At 48.8% G+C, this 25,644-nt stretch overlaps 2 protein-coding genes and 2 pseudogenes across 3 annotated transcripts in view; 3 read left to right on the forward strand and 1 right to left on the reverse strand.

Moving 5' to 3' along the window:
* Nucleotides 1-81: 81 nt before the first annotated feature.
* On the forward strand, nucleotides 82-2,179 carry LOC120362672 (large ribosomal subunit protein eL37 pseudogene; annotated as a pseudogene).
* On the forward strand, nucleotides 2,002-2,838 carry LOC101050217 (phosducin-like protein 3; annotated as a pseudogene).
* Nucleotides 2,839-7,103: 4,265 nt separating this feature from the next.
* PINLYP (phospholipase A2 inhibitor and LY6/PLAUR domain containing) lies at nucleotides 7,104-12,665 on the reverse strand. The gene is made up of 6 exons (XM_010332483.3): nucleotides 12,585-12,665; nucleotides 12,094-12,240; nucleotides 10,595-10,711; nucleotides 7,868-8,020; nucleotides 7,517-7,657; nucleotides 7,104-7,352 (listed from the first exon to the last, which is right to left on the reverse strand). The coding sequence occupies exons 2-6, from the start codon at nucleotides 12,233-12,235 to the stop codon at nucleotides 7,195-7,197; spliced, it is 711 nt and encodes a 236-aa protein (XP_010330785.1). The 5' UTR covers nucleotides 12,236-12,240; nucleotides 12,585-12,665; the 3' UTR covers nucleotides 7,104-7,194.
* Nucleotides 12,666-13,702: 1,037 nt separating this feature from the next.
* XRCC1 (X-ray repair cross complementing 1) overlaps nucleotides 13,703-25,644 on the forward strand; it is a 45,761-nt gene continuing 33,819 nt past the window's right edge. For both annotated transcript variants that reach the window (XM_010332481.3, XM_003944512.4), the window contains exons 1-2: nucleotides 13,703-13,923; nucleotides 14,337-14,429. In XM_010332481.3, coding sequence (XP_010330783.3) covers nucleotides 13,873-13,923; nucleotides 14,337-14,429 — 144 coding nt within the window. In that variant the 5' untranslated portion in view covers nucleotides 13,703-13,872. The remainder of the gene's footprint in view (nucleotides 13,924-14,336; nucleotides 14,430-25,644) is intronic.

Here is a 25,644-nt window from a genome sequence, read left to right on the forward strand (position 1 = left end):
GTCTGTTCTTCTTGAGTTTGAGGGAAAAAACAGGTCCTTGCGATTTTGACTGGGCTGGAAACCTAGACTCTGGGTCTGGGGATTGGAGGGTTGGTGGGGAATCTGCCAGGAAAGACTGGGCTGTAATCAAGAGACTTTATCAGTGTCTGAGTTTTGTCACCCTGGAAGGAGCGCCGGCAGACTTCCTGTTTAAACACTGGGAGCTTGTGATGGTAAAGCACCTTAGCTCTGGAGCCAGCTGGACCCATTAATGTCCCCAGCAGGTCCAGCCTTTCTGTAGCCATGCACTTGAATTGTTCTCCTTCTAACTCTAGACTTGACTATGTGATTTGCTTTGACCACTAGAACAACAGCAAACGTGATGCAAGCAGCGGCTTGAAAAGTGCCTTGCACACTGGACTTCCTCTCTTGCTGCCCTTGGGGCCCCTCCCACCACTGCCACATCCAAACCCCAGGCTGGCCCAGCACAGTGGCTTATACCCATAATCCCAGCACTTAGGGAGGCAAAGGTAGAAGGATTACATGAGCCCAGGAGATGGAGACCAGCCTGGGCAACATGGCAAGACCCCGTCTCTATAAAAAATCAACAACAGCTTTTCTGGTCCCAGTCGCAGAAGAAGGATGACGAAGGGAACGTCATTGTTTGGGAAGCATCACAATAAGACGCACATGTTGTGCCGCCGCTGTGGCTCTAAGGCCTACCACCTTCAGAAGTCGACCTGCGGCAAATGTGGCTACCCCGCCAAGCGCAGGAGAAAGTATAACTGGAGTGCCAAGGCTGAAAGACGAAATACTACCGGGACTCGTCAAATGAGGCACCTAAAAATTGTATACCGCAGTTTCAGGCATGGATTCCATGAAGGAACAAAACCTAAACCCAAGAGGGGAGCTGTTGCAGCATCCAGTTCATCTTAAGAATTTCACTGATTAGTCAGGCAACAAATGTTCTGGTTAAAAAACAACAACAACAACAACAAAATTAGTCAGATTGGTGGTGTGCATCTGTGGTCCCAGCTACGTGGGGGAGGCTGAGGCAAGAGGATTGAGTTCAGGAAGTCGAGGCTAACGTGAGCTCTGATGGCTCCACTGTACTCACACGGCAGCCTGGAAGACAGAGCAAGACAATGTCCCGGCCGGGCGTGGTGGCTCACTCCTGTAATCCAAGCACTTTGGAGGCCAAGGTGGGCGGATCACCTGAGGTCGGGAGTTCAAGACCAGCCTGACCAACATGATGAAACCCCGTCTTAAAAAAAAAGAAAAATGCCGGGCGCGGTGGCTCATGCCTGTAATCCCAGCACTTTGGGAGGCCGAGGCGGGTGGATCACGAGGTCAAGAGATCGAGACCATCCTGGTCAACATGGTGAAACCCCGTCTCTACTAAAGATACAAAAAATTAGCTGGGCATGGTGGCACGTGCCTGTAATCCCAGCTACTCAGGAGGCTGAGGCAGGAGAATTGCCTGAACCCAGGAGGCGGAGGTTGCGGTGAGCCGAGATCGCGCCATTGCACTCCAGCCTGGGTAACAAGAGCAAAACTCCGTCTCAAAAAAAAAAAAAAAAAAAAAAGAAAGAAAAAAAAGACAATGTCCTTGGAAAATAAAAATAAAAATAAAAATAAAAGCCAGGCCTGGTGGCTCATACCTGTAATCCCAGCACTTTGGGAGGCCAAGGTCGGTGGATCACCTGAGGTTGGGAGTTTGAGACCAGCCTGACCAACATGGAGAAACCCTGTCTTTATTCTAAAAAAAAGAAAAGAAAGAGGATGGAAGGGAGGGGGACAGAAGGAAGAGAGGGAGGGAAGGAGGAAGGGAGGGACGGAAGGAAGGAAGGAAGGAAGGAAGGGCAGACGGACCTGAGCTAAAGAGACACATGGCACAGTCATCCCTGATCCCCGAAATAGGCAGCTGAGACTGAAGGAATTGCCCAGCTGATCCCAGACCAAATTGCAACCCAGAGAAACATGACCTAAACAGCTGATTGTCCTAAACCACTAAATTTTGTCATGGTTTTTTATGTAGCAAAAGTAACTGATTTGTTCTCTCAGTATGTGATATGGTCTCTCGCTCACCAGCAACGTGACCTAATGATGAAAATCTTAAACTCGGTGGCGCAACCGGCTTGAGCGATTGGAAACAAGGTGCAGGACCTCAATGCAGACACTGAGTGGAATGACCTCTGATGCAAAAAGGGCATCTTGCCTCCCAAGGAAAGTCTGAAAGAATTGGAAGAGGAGCAGCACATCGTCCGGCAGTCAGTGGTGACAACATGTGAAGATACGACTTTGGAAGAGCTGAAGGATCATGAAGATGAGTTTAATGAGGAGGATGAACGTGCTATTGAAATGTACAGATGGCAGAGACTGGCTGAGTGGAAAGCAACTAAACTGAAGAATAAATTAAGCTTTGGAGATTTCAGGGAAAGATTATGTTCAAGAAGTAACCAAAGCCGGTGAGGGCTTGTGGGTCATCTTGCACCTTTACAAACAAGGAATTCCTCTCTGTGCCCTGATAAATCAGCACCTCAGTGGACTTGCCAGCAAGTTTCTTGATGTCAAGTTTATCAAAGCCATTTCAACAACCTGCATACCCAATTATCCTGATAAGAATCTGCCCACGATATTTGCTTACCTGGAAGGTGATATCAAGGCTGAGTTTATCGGTCCTCTGGTGTTTGGTGGCATGAACCTGACAAGAGACGAGTTGGAGTGGAAACTGTCTGAATCTGGAGCAATTAAGACAGACTTGGAGGAAAACCCAAGAAGCAGATTGAAGACGTGTTGCTGTCCTCAGTGCGCCGCTCTGTCCCCATGTGGAGGGACAGCGATTCCGACGGGGACTGAGGCTGCAGCTGCTATCACATGCCGAACTTCCTGGGACAAATTGTCTGAATTTCTTAAAAAAGGAAAAAGCAAGAATGAATCCTTCTGATTTTTAGTTTTGCATAGATTATGTTTTAAATCTTTACATTTTGGAAATAATCATTGCTGGAAATTCTGTTAAATATTTTACAACTTTTTAAATTATAGTATTTCCTCTTAAAAAAAATTAAAAGCAGCTCTTGGTATGGTAAAAATAAATAAATAAATAAATAAATCTTAAACTCTGCCACTTTTTAGCTGTGTGACCTCCAGTGAGATAGCCCTCTGAGCCTCCAATGTCTCCTGAAAACAGGGATACGAATAATAGTGCCTGTTTTACATAGAGTTGTGAAAATAAAATGAAAAACAGCTTCTAAGGGGTCATGGAGATCATTTGTGTTATTAATGAAACATGTCCAGCTCTCTGTCTTCTGACCTTGGGGCAGGATCTCACTTCCTGGTCCCCATGTGGTTGAGTAGGCCACATGACTAGCTCCATCCAGTGACTTGTATTAAAAGTCACTTTGGGGTCACAGCATATGATTAGCCATGGTAGACTTCCTGTGGCACAGAAATTGGCCATGTTCAAGTTGGTGGATTCTCTCTTTCTTTCTTTTCCTTCCTTCTTTCCTTCCTTCCTTCCTTTCTCTCTCTCTCTCTCTCTCTGTCTCTCTTTCTTTCTTTAATAGGGTCTCACTCTGTCATAAAACAGAGTCTGTCACCCAGATCGTGCACTGGCAAGATCTCAGCTCACTGTAACCTCTGCCTCCTGGACTCAAGTGATCCTCCTGCCTCCGCCTCCCAAATAGCTGGGACTACAAGCATGCACCACCACACCTGGCTAATTTGTTTGTATTTTTATAGAGACAGGGTTTCTCCGTGTTGCCCAGACTGTTCTTAAACTCCTGGGCTCAGATGATCCTTCTGCCTCGGCCTCCCAAAGTCCTGGGATGACAGGCATAAGCCATCATACTCTGCCAGTGGCTACTTTATGATTATGATGAGCTGAACACGCTCTAGATAGTGCTGGGGTGAAGGAAAATTTAACCTTTCGTGAATGGGCAGTCATTCAGCAGATATCCACTCTTCTCCCTGCCACTGGTTGGGGAGTATATTTCCCTGCTCCATTGATGGATTTGACCATATGATTTACTTAATGGAATTTTAGCAGGCCTAACCTTAGCGAGATCCTTAAGTGCACTTGGCTTTTGTGCTCCCGTGATGTGCCATGAGAGCATTTGCCAGGGAGCTGCTGATCCCAGAAAATTGTGGAATCCCATGGAAGAGAAATCCGAATCCTCCCAAACTGGAGCCAAAGCAGCCATCCCACAAACTCTTAGAAGAATGCCTGTTGGTATAAATCTCAGTTTTCAGGCTGAGGTGGGTGGATTGCTTGACCCCAGGAGTTTGAGACCAGCCTGGGCAATATGGGGAAACCCTGTCTCTAAAAAAAAAGTTAATACAAAAATAGCTGATTGGTCTCTGTTGTTCTACGGCCTTCACCGCGGGAGTCTGCGATGACTTTCTCACAGCCTCCATTGCCTTGTGATCGTCAGGTCCTGGGAGACACACAGCTAAGATGCCAGGTCATCCTGGAAGCTGGGAAATGGTGGGTTGGTTATTCTCAGACCAAGATTCAGCAGACATGTGAGGCTGTGACTGCACTGAAAGGAACCGTCTGCAGACCAAATTGTGGCTTTTTTTTTTTGGATACAAAGTCTCACTGTGTTGCCCAAGCTGGAGTGCAGTGGCTCCATCTCAGTCCATTGCAACCTCTACCTCCTGGGGTCAGGTGATTCTCCTTCCTCAACCTCCAGTAGCTGGTACTACAGGTACCATGCCCGGCTAATTTTTTTGTATTTTTTAGTAGAGATGGGATTTTAGTACAGTTGGCCAGGCTGAACTCCTGACCTTGTGATCCACCCGCCTTGGCCTCCCAAAGTGCTGGGATGATAGCATGAGCCACCACACCCAGCCCAAAATTGTGGCTCTCTTGCAAAAATTCTATCCAGCATGAGATTGTGACTCACGTACTTAGACCCAACATACAGGAGGGGTTGACCTTCATACCTAAAACTTGGACATGTGTAGAATTTCTAATCTCATTCCTGAACTTTCCTGCAGGTGTGATTGTGACATATGCCTTTGTCCAGCACCTGAGTGATTTCAGTTTCCTGCCTGGTCCCAGCCCAAAGGTGATGTGACTCTTCTTCAGCCTGCGCCCTGCCAAAAGAGGATTGTGATGTATCACTGGACCCAGCACCTAGATGATGTAACTCTCATCTTTTTCTTGGACTTTGCATATTTTGGGTGGATTGGTGACTCTCGAGTCAAGACTCAGCACACCTGTGAGGCTGTGATTTTACTGAGGAGACACAGTCTGCAGAAGAGATTGAGGCTGGTATGCATGGATTCATCTACATTGAGATTGTGACTTGTGTACTTAGACCCAACATCCAAATGATATTGATTCTCATACCTAAAATGAAGACGTGAAGAAAAAAAAAAATAGCCAGGCATGGTGGCACACGCCTGTAGTCCCAGCTACTAGGAAGGCTGAGCAAGGAGGATTGATTGAGCCCATGAGGTTGAGGCTGCAATGAGCTGTGATGGTGCCATGGCATTCCAGGTTGGGAGACAGAGTAAGACTCTAATTCAAAGGAAGAAAAAAAAAGAGGTCAGGCACAGTGGCTCATGTCTGTAATCCCAGCACTTTGGGAGGCTGAGGCAGGTGGATGACCAGATGAGGAGATCAAGACCATCCTGGCTAACAAGGTGAAAACCCATCTCTACTAAAAATACAAAAAATTAGCCTGGCATGGTGGCATACGCCTATAATCCCAGCTACTTGGGAGACTGAGGCAGGAGAATTGCTTGAACCCGTGAGGCGGAGATTGCAGTGAGCTGAGATTGTGCCACTGCACTCCAGCCTGGGTGACAGAGTGAGACTCCCTCTCAAAAAAAAAAAAAAAAAGTATCAGTTTTAGGATGATTTGTAACACAGCATTATTACAGTGTTTGTTGTTTTAAACCACTGAGATCAGGGACTTGTTTTGTTACTCTCACATCATCTAGTTTGTCTCAGTTGATGCCAGTGTTAAGCACCTGTCAACTAATGGCCACTCAGTAAGTGGCAGCTATTATGATGATTACTGTTTACTCGGGCACACATTGTCTTTAGAATCCACATGGTCTTAAAGGTGCTAGGCATTGTACTAAGCGCCATTTTTTTTTTTTTTTTGAGATGAAGTTTGCTTCTTGTTGCCCAGGCTGGAGTGCAATGGCACGATCTCAGCTCACCGCAGCCTCCGCTTCCTGAGTTCAAGTGATTCTCCTGCCTCAGCCTCCCAAGTAGCTGGGATTACAGGTATGTACCACCACATCTGGTTGACTTTCTATTTTTAGTAGGGATGGGCTTTCTCCATGTTGGTCCGGCTGGTCTCAAACTCCCAACGTCAGGTGATCTGCCCGCCTTGGCCTCCCAAAGTGCTGGGATTACAGGCATAAGCCACCATGCCTGGCCTGCACTAAGTGCTTTTTAAAGTTGGCTCTCATTTGACTCTTACAACAATCTTACGAGTTTACAACAATCTTCTCTAATGAGAAGTTAATTGAAAGAGATGATCATGGACTCTGCAGTATACCAGACATGGGTTCAAATCAAGGTTCTGACCCTCTCTAGTTGTTTGACCCAAGGCAAGTGACACCCACGATCTATGCCTCAGTTTGTTTATCTATAGAGTGGGGATAACACTATCAACCTCACAGACTTGTTATGATCATGAAATGAGGTATAGGATGGAAAACACAGCATAGGTAACTGGCAAAGGATTAATCCCTCCATAAAAGGCAGGGCTGCCAAGCACGGTGGTTCACACCTGTCATCCCAGCACTTTGGGAGGCCAAGGATGGCACGTTGCCCAACCTGGGCAATATGGTGAAACCCTGTTGCTATAAAGAATTAGCCGGGTGTGGTAGTGTATGCCTGTAGTCCCAGCTACTAGAGAGGCTGAGGTGGGAGAATCACCTGAGCCTGGGAGGTCAAGGCTGCAGGGAGCCATGATTGTGCCACTGCACTCCAGACTGGGCGACAGAGTAAGACCCTGCCTCAAAAAAAAAAAAAAAAAAAAAAAAAAGGCAGGGCCTTCCTTCTCTTCCTCAAAAGGAGGGGATTTGAAAAGAGTATCGAGAGCCCCTACTTCCTCATTCTGTCTCCTCAACAGATACCACATCACAAGGACCCAGGCTTGGTCTACGAACTTCTTTAATTTACAGACATATAGGGAGCTACAGGCTCAGGACAAATGGGGACTTCACGCCACCTCTATCTTCCTCGGTTCAGTGAGCTCTCCAGGCCTGTGGCGTGGGGGCCCGACTGCACTCTGTTCGGCTGAGGATGAGGACGTGGGAGGCTGTGGGCACTTCAGCACCTGGATTGGCGTAGCATATACTCTCTGTAGCACAGCCCCGCATGGCAAATCTGGGTTTGAAGATACCTGCAAGGGAGATTTCGGATTGCAATCAGGGACCTCAGCCCCTTCTTTCTCATAATCCCTGAACACATCCTCACCCACTTCTCTGGAACCCTCTCCTCCCATGGAACCTAAAAGCTGGGGCCTCTAGTTCTGTTTCCTCCTCCAGAGATCCAGGCACCCCTCACCAGCCTGCACGTGTCCAGATAAGGAGGTGCAGTAGTTTTCCTTGCCAGCACAGCGGGTCATGGGCCCCATGCATTTGTCCTTGAAGATCGAAGTGCAGGCGGGGCACATCAGGCCGTTCTCAGTACGATTGATCAAGGGAACTGAGGATAAGGATGAAGCGTCAGGTGAACAGGGATGTTTAAGCCCTTCCCCCAACCTCCCAGCAACCCCAGGGTTGCTAATGGATGCTGCATTTTACAGGTTAGGAAACAGGCTTAGAGCTAGCAAGTGGCTACAGCAAGGGTTAGCAGAGAGCCAGAGCTCGCACCACGGGCCACAGGCTCCTGGGGCAGGGCTGGGCTGGCGCTTACCAGACAAAAAGCCACTGTTGCAGCTGTCGCTCTGGCAGCAGAAGGAGTTGGTTGCCAAGTAGTCCTGGGGGCCCATGGTGGTGGATACGATGCCGGAGTAGCAGTCCTGGGACCTCGTGCAACCCTTGTAGGTGTGCACCCACTCCTTGCCCTCTGCAGGATGGGGGACAGGCGGGGAGGGAGCTGGTTGGCCACTCCCTGGTCTCAATCACTACCTCAATGTCCCACCTAACCCTAGGCTTCCCCAACCCCACAACTTCCTGGGGAGGTCTCTTTCTTTTTCTTTTCTTTTCTTTTCTTTTCTTTTCTTTTTTTTTGAGACGGAGTCTAACTCCGAGGCTGGAATGCAGTGGCGCGATCTCAGCTCACTGCAACCTCCGCCTCCCGGATTCAAGCGATTCTCCTGCCTCAGCCTCCAGAGTAGCTGGGATCACAGGTGCCCGCCACCACACCCGGCTAATTTTTTTGTGTTTTTTAGCAGAGACAGGGTTTCACCATGTTGGCCAGGCTGGTCTCGAACTCCTGACCTCAGGTGATCGGCTCCCACTCGACCTCCCAAAGTGCTGGGATTACAGGCGTGAGCCACTGCTACCGGCCCAGCCGGCGATCTCTTTGAAGCCAGCTAGAGGCCGGCCGCCTAATCTCTCTGGTGCATGGCCTGGGGTGGTTTCTTAGATCGCCCTTCCTCCCGCTGCCAAAGCCCCTGGTCAGCGTTTGGTGGTCTCTTCCAGCTCCCCATTGCCAACCTCAGCCTGTCTGACGTGGTCCCTTCCACCCCACCCCACCACGGCCATCCCTCTCTCCCTGTCCTGCCAGGATTGCTCTATTTCAGGCCGCCTATGGCCACCCCCATGCCTGCGTGAAATGGTCTCTTCCAGCCTTCACAACTCCCCGCCCAGCCCACCCTGGGGGTCTCTTCCAACGAACCCCAGTCCCAGCGACACTCACCCTTCTCTCTCAGATCCTGCCATGGCCACTCCTCAGACCTCCCATCGAGGGTCCCTTGCAGTCCCTCTTGGCTCTTTTCAGGTCTTGTTTAAGGTGGGTTCTCCCAGTCTCCCCGGCCTTCCCCCTCTCCACCATGTGGTGGGCTCTTCCTACCCAATTCACAGGTTCCCCCTCGACCCCATCGAGGGGTCCCCCAGCTCTCTCTCTCTTCCCTTCCCCAGGGTGCGTTTCCTCTTCTGGGGGATCTCTTCAAGCCTTTCAGGTCCTTGCCTAACTCATCAACGCTGGCTGGGGGATCTTCCATTCCGCTTTCCTTTCTAACCCACTTTCCTTTCTCAGCCCCTCCCGACCAGTGGTTTCTTCCTGCCCTCAAAGTCGCCCTTCATCTGCCACAGCCTTCATTCCCTCACCAGGCCCCATCATCTGTCCCCCTGTGACTAAAGGTCTCTTTCAGCTTTGCATAAACATTGCTGTCCCCCAGTGGTCTCTTCCACTGCTCCCTTTCCCCTGCATCCTTTTTCAGGTCTGGGGTGGTCTCTTTCATTGAACTCATGCCCATCTTCTCTCTTCCATTTTATTTTCTGAGACAGGATTTCCCTCTGTCGCCCAGGCTGGAATGCAGTGATGTGCACTTAGCTTACTACAGCCTCTATCTCCAAGCTCAAGTGATCCTCCTGCCTCAGCCTCCCAAGTGGCTGGGACTACAAGCATGTGCCACCATGTCCAACTGATTTTTTTTTTTTTCTGTAGAGATGGGGTCTCTTTTTGTTGTTCAGGCTGATCTCAAACTCCTGGGTTGAAGCGATCCTCCCACCTCGGCCTCCCACAGTGCTGGGATTACAGGTGTGAACCACTGCACCCGGCGTCCCTTTCATTTTACTCACCCACATCTCCCCTTCCCTGTCTGCTTCTCCTCTTTAAAATGATTTGCTCAGTAGAGCATGGTGGTTCATGCCTGTAATCCCAGCACTTTGGGAGGCCGAGGTAGGAGGATCACTTGAGGTCAGGAGTTTGAGACCAGCCTGGCCAACATGGTGAAACCCCGTCTCTACTAAAAAATACAAAAATCAGCCAGGCATGGTGGCACACACCTGTAATTCCAGCTACTCCAGAGGCTGAGGCAGGAGAACCACTTGAACCTGGGAGGTGGAGGTTGCAGTGAGCAGAGATCGTGCCACTGCACTCCATCCTGGGTGACAGAGTGAGACTCAGTCTCAACAAATAATAACAATAAAAAAGATGATTTTCTCCATACTTCACGGTTATTGTCCCTCTCCTGTTTGGGTGGTCCCTTTTCAGTCTCTCCCACTACTCCAGCAGTCCAGCATCGTCTCTCCTCCCTCGGTCAGGAGTGATCTATTCCCCGATTACACTCACATTCTCCACCCCAGCCCAGCCTCTTCCTTCTCTATCCACTCCCCACCATTTCCACCTCCTGCCTGTTATATTCTTCCCCTCTCACGATTTCTGTTCCTTCCCATGTCTTTCCTTACCCCTCTTCTGCTTAAGAAAGCGCTGAACTCTCGCCCCTCCCCCATTCTCCTTCTCTTTAGAACAGTCTCATTTTCAGAATCCTGTGACAATAATGATTGCTATCGCACCGTTTATTTCTCTTCTCTCCATCTCATGATGGTCTTTCCCTCTTTCCTGCTCTCCACTGATTTCTTCCCACGCTCCCCCATCCTGAGAACCGTGACGATCCCCCCTCTGTGTGGTAGTTATCTTCCACCCTGAAGGTACCCCCCACCTCCCCACCAGTCCCAGGTCCCGGCCTCTTACTTGAATTAGCCTTCCCCACCAGGATCACGCATGAGTTCTGGTCGCTCCTGCAGGTCTTCATTTTGCCATGGCAGCTGCTCCCGGTTGCCTTACAGACTTCACAGCGTAGTGGGTACCCTGCAGTGTAGACAGAGGGCGAGGCTGTAGTCATGGGTGGTGTGGTCTTCAGACCATGACTTTAACTTTGGACTTTTGTGTCCCAAGAATGGAGGGACCAGTGGCTCCTGGCCTTTCTTGGGCGGGGTGTTGACCGCTGCCCAAGGAACTGTCCAGAGTCTGACGAGGAAGCAGTGGTGATGCCAGCAAAGCTGCTTCCAGGGGTGGGAAGCAGCTCCGCCATGAAGTCTGTCTGCCTAATTACATGGCTGGCAATTTTGGATGCCAGGGTCCTCTGAGAAAGCTCAGGGGCAGCAGGGGCCATGGCGGAGGTTTCCATGGACTTTTGTGAAACTTCAGGTCCAGCTGATTCTTGAATATGGGATTCTCCTCCTTGAAGGTACCACGTAGGTCTTGTAGAGAGTGGGAGCTCAGGCAGGGGGCCCTGAGGCGGGGGTCTGCACTCTAGGTCAAGGAGGGAGAGTGAGAACCAGGAGGACAGAGGACATGAACTCCTTGGTCCTGAGAGAGGGGACAACTAGGGGCCCAGATACCTGGGTCCTGGGGAAAGTGAGGCTTATCTGGACTCCCGTGGGGAGGGGAGGAGAGGGCTGGGGCCGGAACTCCTTTGTCTAAGGAGAAAGAAAATCTCTCTCCTTCTGTTTAAAAAATTCTATTCTTTCTGATCCAGTCTAGTGTCAAAAAAAAAAAAAAAAAAAAAAGAAAAGAAATTATATTCTATTCCATTCTATTCTATTCTATCCTATTCACTTATTATTATTATTTTTGAGATGGAGTTTTGTTCTGTCTCCCAGACTGGAGTGTGCAGCGGTGTGATCTCAGCTCACTGCAACCTTCGCCTCCCAGTTTCAAGCAATCCTCCCACCTCAGCCTCCCAAGTAGCTAGGATTACAGGCACCCGCCACCACCCTTGGCTAACTTTCTTTGTATTTTTAGTAAAGACGGGGTTTCATCATGCTGGCCAGGCTGGTCTCAAACTCCTGACCTCAAGTGATCCACCCGCCTCAGCCTCTTAAAGTGCTGGGGTTACAGGCATGAGTCACCACACCTGACCTTCTCTCTCTTTTTGAAAAATTATGTTTTAATGATTTCCCTTTCCAGCCATGCTCTCATCTGATTTCCTAGAATTGAGAGGTCTTATCTGGGACCCTTCCTGGAGGGTGGAGGATTCAGAGCCCACCAAGCCCCTCTTTCAGGGATCCAATCACAGGAGCCTTTCTTCTCTGGCACCCCCAGGCTTTCTCTTCCTCTACCCTTGGCCTCTTCAATGAATCTGAATATCCAGAATTCCTCCCCGTTCACTTAGAGGACTTGCTGAAGGCTCTCTCGTAGTCTTCTCTTTCCTGAGGTCCCAGAAAGAGTCTAGGTCTCTTGTCACTTACCAAGACCCAGGAGGGTGCAGAGCAGCACAAAGGGCAGCAGAAAGGTTCCCGGTCTCCTGGAGGGCCTCATGGTGTGTGTACCAGCAGTACTCAGTCCCCAGCTTTTATAGGAAGCTGAGGAGGGGCGGGTCCAGACCCACATTCACCCTGCGGGGAGAAATAGTTGAGGTCAGAACCCGGGGCAGTCCTCTGTTGCCTCCAGATTGGGAAGGCGGAACCAGAATCCAAAAGTGACCTGGGCATCTTGTGCCCAGCCCCCACCACCATGGAGACCCCACAAGTCTGGGCTTCCAGTCCCCTCTTCCATTAGAACCCAGAATGTTACTTCCCTGTTTTCCACCTTCCCACTGCCCATTTTTGTTTGTTTGCTTCCTTGAAGACCAAGATGGAGTTGGGCCACTTGATTCCCAGCGGCTGCAGGAACTGGGATTCCCTCTCCTCTCTCTTCCCCTCTCCTCCCAAGGAAGCACCCAGTGTGGGTGGGGCCCTACCTTGGGGCATACATCATGTCCAGGCTGGTCCTTCGGGTGCCAGGTGCTTTGTCTCCCTTCCCTTCTCTTCATGTGCTTGGCTCACACTCCCTGTATGTTTGGGCTGTCTCCAGCTGCAACGTCACCCAAGGCTGCACCCTTGGGTCTCCAAGGGACGGAACGAACAGAGGGATGCCTGTCAGCAGTCGTAGGCGGGCGTAGTGAAAGACAAATGCTCCCAGGCCACATATTGGGAAACTGAGGCTTTTGTGGAAGCATTCTAGGGTAGGGGTGCGCGCTCGTGTGTGTGTGTATGTGGTTTGGGCATATGCTTTTTGTTATATTTAGGACTCTGAAACCTTCTCTTTTGGCCTCAGTCGTAAGGCTGAGAGAGATCTGAGAATTTTTTCGTGTGTGTGTGCGTGTGTGTGTGTGTGGCAGGGGGACAGAGGGAAGAGTGCAGCCGCCTGAGCTGTTGGAGAAGATCCTGTTGCGTAGGATCCAGGTTCCCTACGAAACTACGAAAATTCATTCAGATTTGCTGTCCTAGCTCAGTGCGGTGGCTCACGCCTGTAATTCCAGCACTTGGGGAGGCCAAGGCAGGCGGATCGCTTGAGCTCAGGAGTTCGATACCAGTCTGAGCATCATGGCAAGACCCGCCGCCCACTCACCCCTCCGCCGTCTCCACAAAAAATAAAAAAATTAGCCGAATGTGGTGGTGCGTGCCTGTAATCCCAGTTTAGGAGGCTGAAGTGGGAGGATCTCTTGAGCTCAGGAGACAGAGGTTGCAGGGACCCGAGATCCTGCCACTGCACTCCATCCTGGGTGAGAGATCAAGACCCTGCCTCAACAAAAAATTTAAAATAATAAATAATAATAATAATACATCAAAAATATTTGCTTTCTAGGCTCCAGTATGGGCGGTGACTGCATCGTCCAATGAGAATCGCGAATTTCTTCTAGACACCAATCCCAGAGGTCGCTTCTGTTGCTAGGCGCGCCCAGAAAGCAGGGTGCGGACGTCATCGGGAGGCGGGGCTAGAGCGGGGGTGTGTGGCAGAGGGAGGCGGGGCTGCGGGAAACGCTCGTTGCTAAGGAACGCAGTGCACGTCCTGCTCTGGAGAGGCGCGACTGAGCTTGCGCAGTGTCGACGTTAGCGCCGGCGCGCCGGGGTTTGAAAGGCCCGAGTCTCGTGCGCTTGCGCACTTGAGCCTGAGTAGGGTGCACCCCACCGCCTCCCACCTTCCTTGCCCCTCGGACCCCAGACCGTACCTCATCCCTCTGGCCAAGTGAAGCCCACGAAGTTGACATGCCGGAGATCCGCCTCCGCCATGTCGTGTCCTGCAGCAGCCAGGACTCGGTGAGGGACCTGCGTGGGGTGGGGGGGGTTGGGAGACGTGAGGGAATTAATGAGGATAGCTCCTTAAAGAACTTTTGGGGTCCTTCTTGGAAGTCTAAGGAGAGTCAGTGGGGGGATTTCCAGGAGGCTAAAACTGAGTTGTGGAGAGATGTTGAATCAGGGACATTTTGGCCTCTAGGGAACTTCCGGAGAGAAAAGGAGGAATAGGGAAGCTTTCCTGGAGAGCCCGCAGGTGAACTTCCACGGGAAAGTGTTGTAGGGGAAACTCCAGGCAGAGTGTGGGGGGATTAACGGGGGAGCTTAAAGCCGGAGGATCATAGAGGCCTTGGGAGGACTCTAAGGAATCATCTGAGAGCTGGAGGCCTAGCTGTCATCTCTGTGCCCTAATTCTCCTTTCCCATTCTTGTTTCCAGACCCACTGTGCAGAAAATCTTCTCAAGGCAGACACTTACCGAAAATGGCGCGCAGCCAAGGCAGGCGAGAAGACCATCTCTGTGGTCCTACAGGTGATCCTGCCACCCCACCTCCCCCTCACTAGGAATCTGGAGTCCGGGGGGATCCGGATTCTGCTTCTGAGCCAACTGGCAGTGGGTTGAGTCACTTTCTTTGCTGGGCCTCAGTCTCCTTACCTGGAAAATGGGCAGCATAATCCCTGCGCCCCTCAGCAGAGAGGAAAGGAGACCCAAAGATTAGGTCCAGGATGACCACAGGAATCAGCGTGTGGTCTGGGTAGCTGCCTTCTACTTTCTGGGTCACAGTTTCCTTAGCTGGAACAAAATGAATTATTGCAACGTACCCTGCCTCCTGCAGCCAGTGGGCTCAGGACTGGAAGGTATCCAGGAAGGTCATCTAAGCCAATCAACTCCACTTCAAAGAAGGATAAACTAGCCGGCTATGGTGGCTCACGCCTGTAATCCCAGCACTTCCAGAGGCTGAGGTGAGAGGATTACTTGAGCTCAGGAGTTCCAGACCAGCCTGGGCAACGTATCACGACCCTGTCTCTACTTTTATTAAAATAATTGTTTTTTAAAGAATAATAGGCCAGGTGTGGTGGTTCACACCTGTAATCACAGCACTTTGGGAGGCTGAAGCTGGAGGATCTCATGAGCCCAGGAGTTTGCGACCAGCATGAGCAATATACTGAGATGTTGTCTCTACAAAAATTTTATAAATTAGCCAAGCGGGAGGATGTACACCTGTAATCCAAGCTACTGGGGAGTCTGAGGTGAGAGGATTGCTTGAGCCCAAGAAATGGAGGCTACAGTGAGCTGAGATTGCACCACTGCACTCCAGCCTGGGCAATGGAAGGAGACCCCCCCAAAAAATAAAAAATAAAAAAATAATAATGAGAGCTAACATTTTTGAACATTACCTGCCAGTCACTGCTCTACACACCTCACTTCCGGATTAGCTCAGTGAGTCCTCATAAAAAACCCCATGAGACAGGGTCTGTTATTATCCCCAGTTTAACAGATGAGGAAACTGAGGCCCAAAGAAGTTATACAACTTGTCTGACAGTCAATCTTTTATTTGTTTATTGAGACAGAGTCTCACGCTGTTAGGCAGCGATAGTGCAGTGGCACAATCTTGGCTTGGCTCACTGTAACCTCCACCTCCCGGGCTCAAGCGGTCCTCTTGCGTCAGTCTCTTGAGTAGCTGGGACTACAGGTGTATACCCATGCCTCGCTAGTCTTTTTATATATTTTTTTAGAGGTGGCGTTTCCACCATGTTTCCAGGCTGGTTTCAAACTCCTGGGCTCAAGCGATACACCTGCGTCAGCCTCCCAAAGTGCTGGGATGATGTATTTGCCATCGTTCCTGGCTCAGTAGGGGCTTTATGACTGTGAGGAGCAGAACACTCTGGATAGTGCTAGCGTCAAGGAAAAATTAACCTTTTGTGAATGGGCAGTCATTCAGCATGTATCCACTTCTCTCCCTCCCACTGGAGGGGGAGTATATTTCGCTGCTCCATTGATGGGTTTGACCATATGATTTCCTCAATGGAATTTGAGCACACCTAACTTCAGCAGGGGCCTTAAATGCACTTGGCTTTTGTACTCCCATGATCTGCCATGAAAACATTTTGCCAGGTTGTTGCTGACCCCAGAAAACTGTGGAATCTCATGGAAGAGACCTGAATCCTCCCAAAGTGCAGCCAAGGCAGCCGTCCCACAAACCCTTAGAAGAATGCTTGTTGGTATAAGTTTCAGTTTTCATGTTGGGAGGCCGAGGTGGGTGGGTCACTTGAACCCAGGAGTTTGAGACCAGCCTGGGTAATGTGGGGAAACCCTGTCTCTACAAAAAAATACAAAAAATAGCTGGGCGTGGTAGCACATGCCTGTAGTCCCAGCTACTAGGGAGGCTGAGTGGGGAGGATCGATTGAGCCCATGAAGTTGTTGCTGCATTGAGCTATGGTGGTTTCACTTCACTCCAACCTGGGAGACAGAGTAAGACAATCTCAAAAACAAACAAATAAACAAAACCAACAAACAAAAAAACCCAAAAAGCAACCAAACAAAAAAGGTCACAGTTTTAGGATAGTGTGCTACACAGCATTATTACAGTGCTAGTTAATATGACTTTGTTGTTTTAAACCACTGAGATTAGGGATTTCTTTGTTACTGTAACATCATCTAATCCGTCCCAATTGATGTCAGTGTTTAGCGCCTGTCAACTAGTGGCCTCCACTTCCCAGGTTCAAGTGATTCTCCTGTCTCAACCTTCTGAGTAGCTGGAATTTACAGGCATGTGCCACCATGCCTGGTTAATTTTTGTATGTTTAGTAGAGACTGGGTTTTGCCATGTTGGCCAGGCTGGTCTCAAAACTCCTCACCTCAAGTAGATCTGCCTTTCTTGGCCTCCTGAATTGTTGGGATTATACAGGCATGAGCTGCTGCACCCAACCTGTCTTTTAAACTGTGATAGATACAGGTTGCTGACAGTTTTAGTCTTGGGACCTAGATTCAAGCCTCCAGCTCTCCCTCTTACTCGGTGACCTCAAGCAAATTGTTTAATTTCTCTAAACCTGTTTTCTCATGTGTCCATTGGGAATAATGACATCCAATCCTGGAGTTGTGAAAATTCGGTGACATAATGTCTGCACAAGTGCTCTGTCAACATGTGGGTGTTTGTGTAGAGGGAGGGATTCGTGTTTTTATTACTTACTGGGTGATGATTCTGCTGGGCTCTCTCAGGATCAGGTGACTCCAGGGAAATCACATTTCATTCTGTTACCCTAGTTGCTGTGGGAACAGAGTGACTGGAGGCTGAAGAGACAGAACCTGGCAGGTGACAGAGCCAGGGGGGTGAGAAACAGAATTCGCTGGCCTAGGAGAGATCAAGGGAGTATTGCAGCTGTCACCAACATGGTAGACCCCAGAGGGGACAGCTTGGGAAGGTGATGTTTTTCACCTGGGATGTCTAGGTTTTCTGTGACTTTGGGACATTCAGGGGGTGGCATCCGGAGGCAGTTAGCGATCAGATGTGGAGCCGGAGACAGAATGTGTGGAAGTTGTCTGTGCGGGGAAAGAACCTATAGACTTGGGAGTAGATGATGGATTTATTTGTTCATTCATTCATTTATTTAGTCAAGTATTTATTAAGTGCCTTCTGTAGGCCAAGCACTGTTTTAATACTGTAATACACAGCAGAAGACAAAAAATACTCAGTCTCAGTGGAGTGCAGTAGCTCACACCTATAATCCCAGCACTTTGGGAGGTCAAGGTGAAAGATCATTGAGCCTGGTAGTTCGAGACCAGCCTAGGCAACACAGCGAAACCTCATCTCTACTAAAAATACAAAAATTTGCCAAGTGTGGTGGCCCATGCCTGTGGTCCCAGCTACTCCGGAGGCTGAGGCAGGAGGAGCACTTGAGCCTGGAAGATCGAGGCTATAGTTAGCTATGATCACACAACTGCACTCCAGCCTGGACAACGGAGCGAGAAGCTGTCTCTCTTTTTTTTTGTTTTGTTTTGTTTTGTTTTTGTTTTGAGACGGAGTTTCGCTCTTGTTATCTAGGCTGGAGTGCAATGGCGCGATCTCGGCTCACCGCAACCTCCGCCTCCTGGGTTCAGGCAATTCTCCTGCCTCAGCCTCCTTAGTAGCTGGGATTACAGGCACGCGCCACCATGCCCAGCTAGTTTTTTGTATTTTTAGTAGAGACGGGGTTTCACCATGTTGACCAGGATAGTCTCGATCTCTCGACCTTGTGATCCACCCGCCTTGGCCTCCCAAAGTGCTGGGATTACAGGCTTGAGCCACCGCGCCCGGCCTTTTTTTTTTTTGAGATGGAGTCTTGCTCTGCCACCCAGGCTGGAGTGAAGTGGCATGATCTCGGCTCACTGCAACCTCCACCTCCTGGGTTCAAGCAATTATCCTGCCTCAGCCTCCCAAGTAGCTTGAACTATAGGTTCGTGCCACCATGCCTGGCTGATTTTTTTCTTTTTTTTTTGTATTTTTAGTAGAAACGAGGTTTCACTGTGTTAGCCAGGATGGTCTTGATGTCTTGACCTCATGATCCGCTGCCTCGGCCTCCCAAAGTGCTGGGATTATAGGCGTGAGCCACTGCACCTGGCTGGCGTTCTCTTAAAAAAGAACAAAATAAGAAATCCGCTCTTGTGGAGCTTTCTTGTTAGTAGGGAAAGACTGATAAATTAGTCAGTAAAACATGTCAGATGATGAGTGCTATGGAGGAACTTAATGAAGGAGAACGAGAGTGTCCCAGCTGGAGCTGGAGCAGTGACAAGGATTTTTATTTAAATAGTAGGGTGGGGGAAGGCCTCCCTGAAAAGGTGACATTTGAGCAACATGAGCTATGCGTGTATCTAGGGAAAAGACTCTGAAGCTGGCTCGTGACAGCAAGGAGACCATTGTGGCTGGGGTGGAGTCAGCCGGGAGGACAGAGGTGGGAGATGAGGTGAAAGGGTGGGAATGGCAGCCCCTAAAAAAACACTTAAGGCCTGGGAAGCCATTGAAAGGACTTGAGCTTTTACTCCAGGTGAGACAGGAGCCACCGGAGGGCTCCGAGCAGAGGAGGGACAGAATCTGCCTTAGGTCTTCACAGGATCCTGCTGGCTTCATGTTGACAATAAACTTCAGGGGCCACACACAGAAGCGGAAGTCCGGCATTGCAGCAGTTGTTTTGTTAACTTATTTCACGTCAGAGACCCTTCGGAACATCTGATTGCATCTGGCAATGACTAATATGCGGGGTTACTCCGAATTCACCAAATGCTAATTTTGGTTCTTTTGACGTAACTGATAAGGCAGAAATTTCTGGCCAGCAAGCCAGCAGGTTGTTATCTGTGGGTTGTTTCATTTTGTTTTGAGACAGGGTCTCACTCTCTTGCCCAGGCTGGAGTGCAGTTATGAAGTCGTGGCTCACTGCAGCCTCAACCTCCTGGGCTCAGGTAATCCTCTCACCTCACCCTCCCAAATAGCTGGGACTACAGGCGTGTGCCACCAGGCCCAGCTAATTTTTAATTTTTTTTTTTATAGAGATGGGATCTCACTTTGTTGCCCAGGCTGGTCTTGAACTCTTAGGCTCAAGCAGTCCACCCACCTTGAGCTCCCAAAGTGCTGGCATTAAAGACATGAGCCACTGTACCTGGCCACATCTGTGGGTTCTTTTACTACCCTGCATTTTCTTCTCTAATCGTTGTTACGCAACAGCTGGATATTACCACATGGGGCTCAGCCATCGGCTCGTGACAGCCCCACACACCTGATTGTTTGCAGTAGCCACAGAAGGCTCTTTTGCCAGCTCATCACCTGCTCCCAGTGGGAAATGCCAACCTCTTTGTTAACTACTCCTGGGCTGGAGGGGATGGCTTGGACCAGATCCAGATACAACTCCTGTGTGCCACTGGAGGTGTGTCATTTTTAGAAGAAATGTTCAGCAGTAGGGCCTATGATCATTTTTGATTTTCATTGGTTTTCTAATCACTCAGTTTGCCACTGTGGTGTTTTAGGTGTGTTTTTTACTGTTTTTTGATGTGTCACATACATAGAGTGAAGGTGTAAGTAGGTGTACAGTTCAGTGACTGTTGACAAGCTGCAGCTGCCCTCTGCACTCCACACCCAGATGAAGCACAGAAGATGCCTAGCCCCAGAAGTTCCCTCAAGTTCCTTCCTGTCAGCGCCCCTGCAAGGGTGACCCATCCTGATTGTTAACGGCATGGGTTCATTTTGCCTGATTTTGAATTGCATATAAAATGGATTCGTGTGGTATAAACTTTTTTGTCTGGCTTCCCTTGTTTCCTTTGTTCGTTTGTTGATTTCATCTATGTCATTGAGTATAGTTGTAGATGGTTTATTGCCTTTTTTTTTTTTTCCTGAGATGGAGTTTCACTCTTGTTGCCCAGGCTGGAGTGCAGTGTGCATTCTTGGCTCACTGCAACCTCCACCTCCTAGGTTAAGGCGATTGTCCTGCCTCAGCCTCCCAAGGAGCTGTGAACAGGTGCCCACCACTACACCTGGCTAATTTTTTTGTGTTTAGTAGAGACTGGTTTTCACCATGTTGGTCAGAGTGGTCTTGAACTCTTGACCTCAGGTGATCCACCTACCTCGGCCTCCCAAAGTGCTGGGATTACAGGCATGAGTCCCTGTGCCCGACTCCTGTTGTCATTTTTTTTTTTTTTTTTTAAGACAGAGTCTCTGTTACCCAGGCTGGAGTGCAATGGCATGATCTCAGCTTACTGCAGACTTGACCTACTGGGCTCAAGTGATCCTCCTGCCTCAGCTTCCTGAGTAGCTGGGACTGCAGGCATGTGCCACTTCACCAGGCTAAATTTTTTTTGCGGGGATGGGTCTCACTGTGTTGTCTAGGCTGCTCTTGAACGCCTGGGCTCAAGCAATCCTCCCGCTTCAGCTTCTGAAATCGCTGGGAGTACAGACAAACCACTGTACCTGGCCTATTGTCTTTTCTGTGTAGTATTCTGTGTTGAGAAAACAAATGCAGTTTTGTTGATTTATATTTGATTCTTTTTAAGAGATGGAGTCTCACTATCTTGCCAAGGCTGGTCTTTTTTTTTTTTTTTAAGGTTGAAGTCTTGCTCTGTCTCCAGGCTGGAATGCAGTGGTGTGATCTTGGCTCACTGCAACCTCCAACTCCCAGGTTCAAACGATTCTCCTGCCTCAGGCTTCTGAATAGCTGGGACTACAGGCCCGCACCAGCTAATTTTTGTATTTTTAGTAGAGATAGGGTTTCGCCATGTTAGCCAGAATGGTCTCAATCTCCTGACCTCGTGATCTGCCCATCTCGGCCTCCCAAAGTATTGGGATTACAGGCGTGAGCCACTGCACCCGGCCGCCTGGTCTTGAACTCTTGATCTCAAGTGATCCCCCAACTTGGCTTCATGAGTAGCTAGGCCTGTAGGTGCACACTACCACGCTCAACTAATTTTTTTTTAAGCTTTTTAGGGACAGCTTCCTGACTAGCTGGGATTACCTGGATTACAGACAGAGTCAGTAGACTTGGGCATTTGTGGTTTTATTATCTTTGTTTTTCGAGTGGGTATTATATGCATATAGTGTGAAATTCAAAAGGTAAAAAAGGGTATGCACCAAAAAGAAAATCTCCCCTCACCCTTTCCATCCCTCCCTGCTTCCTCCCCAACTCCTGCTCCCTCATTCTTCTCTCCTGATGCAACTGCCATTAGCAGTTTTTTTGGGTGGTCTTCCTGGGTCATTCTGTAGACATAAAAGCATATACACCTACCCACTTCATCTCGTTTAAAAAAAATTCATAGTATATACACTGTTCTCTTGTGGGTTTTTTTTTTTTCAAGTAACTATATTTTGGAAATCCACACTGCATGAAGTTCTACCTTTATTTATTTATTTATTTATTTATTCATTCATTCATTCATTCATTTGAGACAGAGTCTTGCTCTGTCACCAGGCTGGAGTGCAGTGGCATGATCTTGGCTCATTGCAACCTCCAACTTCCTGGTTGAAGTGATTCTCTGTCTCAGCCTCTTGAGCAGCTGGGATTACAGGCATGTGCTGCCACGCCCAACTAGTTTTTATATTTTTAGTATAGACAGGGTTTCACCATGTTGGCCAGGATGGTCTTGATTTCCTGACCTCGTGATCCACCTGCCTTGGCCTCCCAAAGTGCTGGGATTATAGGCATGAGCCACCAAGCCTGGCCTATTTACTTAGTTTTTTAAGACAGAATCTCACTCTGTTGCCCAAGCTGGAGCGTAGTGGTGTGATCTCTGCTCACTGCAACCTTCACCTCCTGGCTTCAAGTGATTCTCCTGCCTCGGCCTCCGTAGTAGCTGGGATTAAAGGCACATGCCACCAGACTTGGCTAATTTTTGTGTTTTTAGTAGAGATGAGTTTCACTGTTAGTCAGGCTGGTCTTGAACTCCTAACCTCAAGTGATCCTCCTGCCTCAGCCTCCCAAAGTGTTGGGATTACAGGCATGAGCCACCATGCGTGGCCTACCTTATTCTTTTAAATGATATATAAAATTTCATTTCATGGATATGGAACAATTTTTTAACAATATGTCTCTCAGGAAGTTTGCCCTCCTGTGCCTTGTTTGTTTCGGGAACAGTTCATATAATGAACTATGTCTCCCTGAGAAAGGTGCATGCCCACGAACCTGGGCCACAGATGATAGCCATCTTGTTCCCTTATTCTCACAGCTGATACATACTGAGCACTCATCTCTTGTTTTGAGGTAAAATTTACTGTTTTAGCCATTTAAAGTGCATATTTCAGCTAGGTGTGGTGTCTCACGCCTGTAATCTCAGCACTTTGGGAGGCCGAGGCAGGTGGGTTGCATGAGGTCAGGGGTATGAGACCAGCCTGGCCAACATAGTGAAACCCTGTCTCTATGAAAAATGCAAAAATCAGCAGGGTGTGGTGGTGCATGCCTATAGTCCCAGCTATTCAGAGGTTGAGGCAAGAGAATTGCTTGAACCAGAAGGCAGAGGTAGCAGTGAGCTGAGATCGCGCGATTACACTCCAGCCTGGACAACACAGTGAGACTCCATCTAAAAAAATAATAATAATAGGGGCCGGGCGCGGTGGCTCAAGCCTGTAATCCCAGCACTTTGGGAGGCCGAGGCAGGTGGATCACGAGGTCAAGAGATTGAGACCATCCTGGTCAACATGGTGAAACCCCGTCTCTACTAAAAATACAAAAAAGTAGCTGGGCATGGTGGCATATGCCTGTAATCCAAGCTACTCAGGAGGCTGAGGCAGAAGAATTGCCTGAACCCAGGAGGCGGAGGTTGCGGTGAGCCGAGATCGCGCCATTGCACTCCAGCCTGGGTAACAAGAGCGAAACTCCGTCTCAAAAATAATAATAATAATAATAATAGTAATAATAATAAAGAAAGAAAGTGCACATTTCAGTGTTTTTTTTTTTTTATATTGACAGTGTTCTTCAACCATCTCCATTTTCTAATTCAGAATATTTTTATCACTTAATTAAGAAACCACGTAACTATTAAGCAGTCACTTCTGCCCTTGGCAACTGCTGATCTACTTTCTGCTTCTCTGGATTTGCTTATTCTGGACTTATAAATGTATGTGGTTTTTTACACTTAACCCTGTTACACTTTGCATAATGTTTCTGAGCATATATCACATAATGTTGTAGCATATATCACAACTTCATTTTTTTAAATAGCTGAATGATATTCCATAAATACACTGTACAATGTTTATCCATTCATCAATTGATGGACATTTATTGGGTTGGGTCGTTTCCATGTATAAACATTTTTTTTTTTTTTTTTTTTTTTTTTGAGACGGAGTTTCGCTCTTGTTACCCAGGCTGGAGTGCAATGGCGCGATCTCGGCTCACCGCAACCTCCGCCTCCTGAGTTCAGGCAATTCTCCTGCCTCAGCCTCCTGAGTAGCTGGGATTATAGGCACGCACCACCATGCCCAGCTAATTTTTTGTATTTTTAGTAGAGACGGGGTTTCACCGTGTTGACCAGGATGGTCTCGATCTCTCGACCTCGTGATCCACCCGCCTTGGCCTCCCAAAGTGCTGGGATTACAGGCTTGAGCCACCGCGCCCGGCCACCATTTTTTTTTTTTTGAGACTGAGTTTTCTCTGTTGCCCAGGCTGGAGTGCAGTGGTGCAATCTCGGCTCACGGCAACCTCTGCCTCTCAGGTTTAAGTGATTCTTGTGTGTCAGCCTCCTGAGTAGCTGAGATTATAGGCATGTGCCACCATGCCCGGCTAATTTTTGTGTTTTTAGTAGAGACGGGGTTTTGCCATGTTGCCTAGGTTAGTCTCGAACTCGTGGGCTCAAGGAATTCACCTGATTTGGCCTCCCAAAGTGTTGGAATTACAGGCGTAAGCCACCACCCCCAGCCTCCATATATAAACATTTTTATCAGAATTTTTTTTTTTACTTTTTTTTTTTTTTTTTGAGATGGAGTCTTGCTCCATCACCCAGGCTGGAGTGCAGTGGCGCTATCTCCACTTGCTGCAGCCTCCGCCTCCCAAGTTTTAGTGATTCTTCTGCCTCAGCGTCCCGAGTAGCTGGGATTATAGGTGCACGCCACCACGGCTGGCTATTTTTGTATTTTTTCTAGAGACAGGGTTTCACCATATTGGCCAGGCTGGTCTGGAACTCCTGGCCTCAAGTGATCTACCTGCCTTGACCTCCCAAAGTGCTGAGATTACAGGTATGAACCACTGTGCTGGGCCTGTTGTTTTTTTTCTTGAGAAGAGTCTTGCTCTGTTGCCTAGGCTGGTGTGCAGTGGCTGATCTTAGCTCACTGCACCCTCTACCTCCCAGGTTCAAGTCATTCTTAATGTTTCAGCATCTTCAGTAGCTGGAACTATAGAGGCACGTGCCACCACATCCAGCTAATTTTTTGTATTTTGGGTAGAGTCAGGGTTTTGCTATGTTAGCCAGCCTGGTCTCGAACTGGCCTCAAGTGATTCAACCTCTACTGCCTCCCACAGTGCTGGGATTGCAGGCAGGAGCCACTGCTGGTCAGGATCCCCATCCTGCCCCAACAGAGTGTTGCTCTGTCACCCAGGCTGGAATGCAGTTGGCTCACTGCAACCTCCACCTCCCGGGTTCAAGCAATTCTCCTGCCTCAGCCTCCGGAATGGCTAGGGTTACGGACGCCTGCCACCAAGCCCAGCTGATTTTTGTGTTTTTAGTAGAGATGGGGTTTCATCACGTTGGCCAGGTTAGTCTTGAACCCTTGACCTTGTGGTCCACCCACCTTAGCTCCCAAAGTGCTGGGATTACAGGCATGAGCCACTGTGCCCAGCGGATTTTTAAAAAATATATGAGTAAGAAATGTCAGGGAGTGCCTGTGTGTGTTTAAAGTAGAAATAGTTATATATGCAGTAGGAATCGTTCATTTAAAAGACAAGCATCTCCATCCTACCAGATTTGGGAACCGTGCTTAATATTGTGGGAGAGGTAAAGATGTTGTGTTTGACTCAGGGATGGAAGGAGAGGAACCGAAAACAGTGTTGGCATTGGACAGTGCTTTGCAGTCAAGCAGTTGGGTCCGAAGTACTCTGCTAGTTATTAGCTTGTGTGCCATGTAAGCTGTTGACTTAACCTGTCTGAGCCTCAGTTTTCCCATCTGTGAAACTAAAGTAGTAACAGAACCTTCCATTTAAGGTGGTTTTAAGGCTTCAGCCTGGCCCATGCTTAGCTAAGTGTGGTGGACAGAACCGTGGCCCTCAAAAGATGTTCACGTCCTCATCCCCACAACCTGGA

The sequence above is a fragment of the Saimiri boliviensis genome, chromosome 14, assembly GCF_048565385.1.
Source record: "Saimiri boliviensis isolate mSaiBol1 chromosome 14, mSaiBol1.pri, whole genome shotgun sequence".
NCBI classification, from domain to species: Eukaryota; Metazoa; Chordata; class Mammalia; order Primates; family Cebidae; genus Saimiri; species Saimiri boliviensis.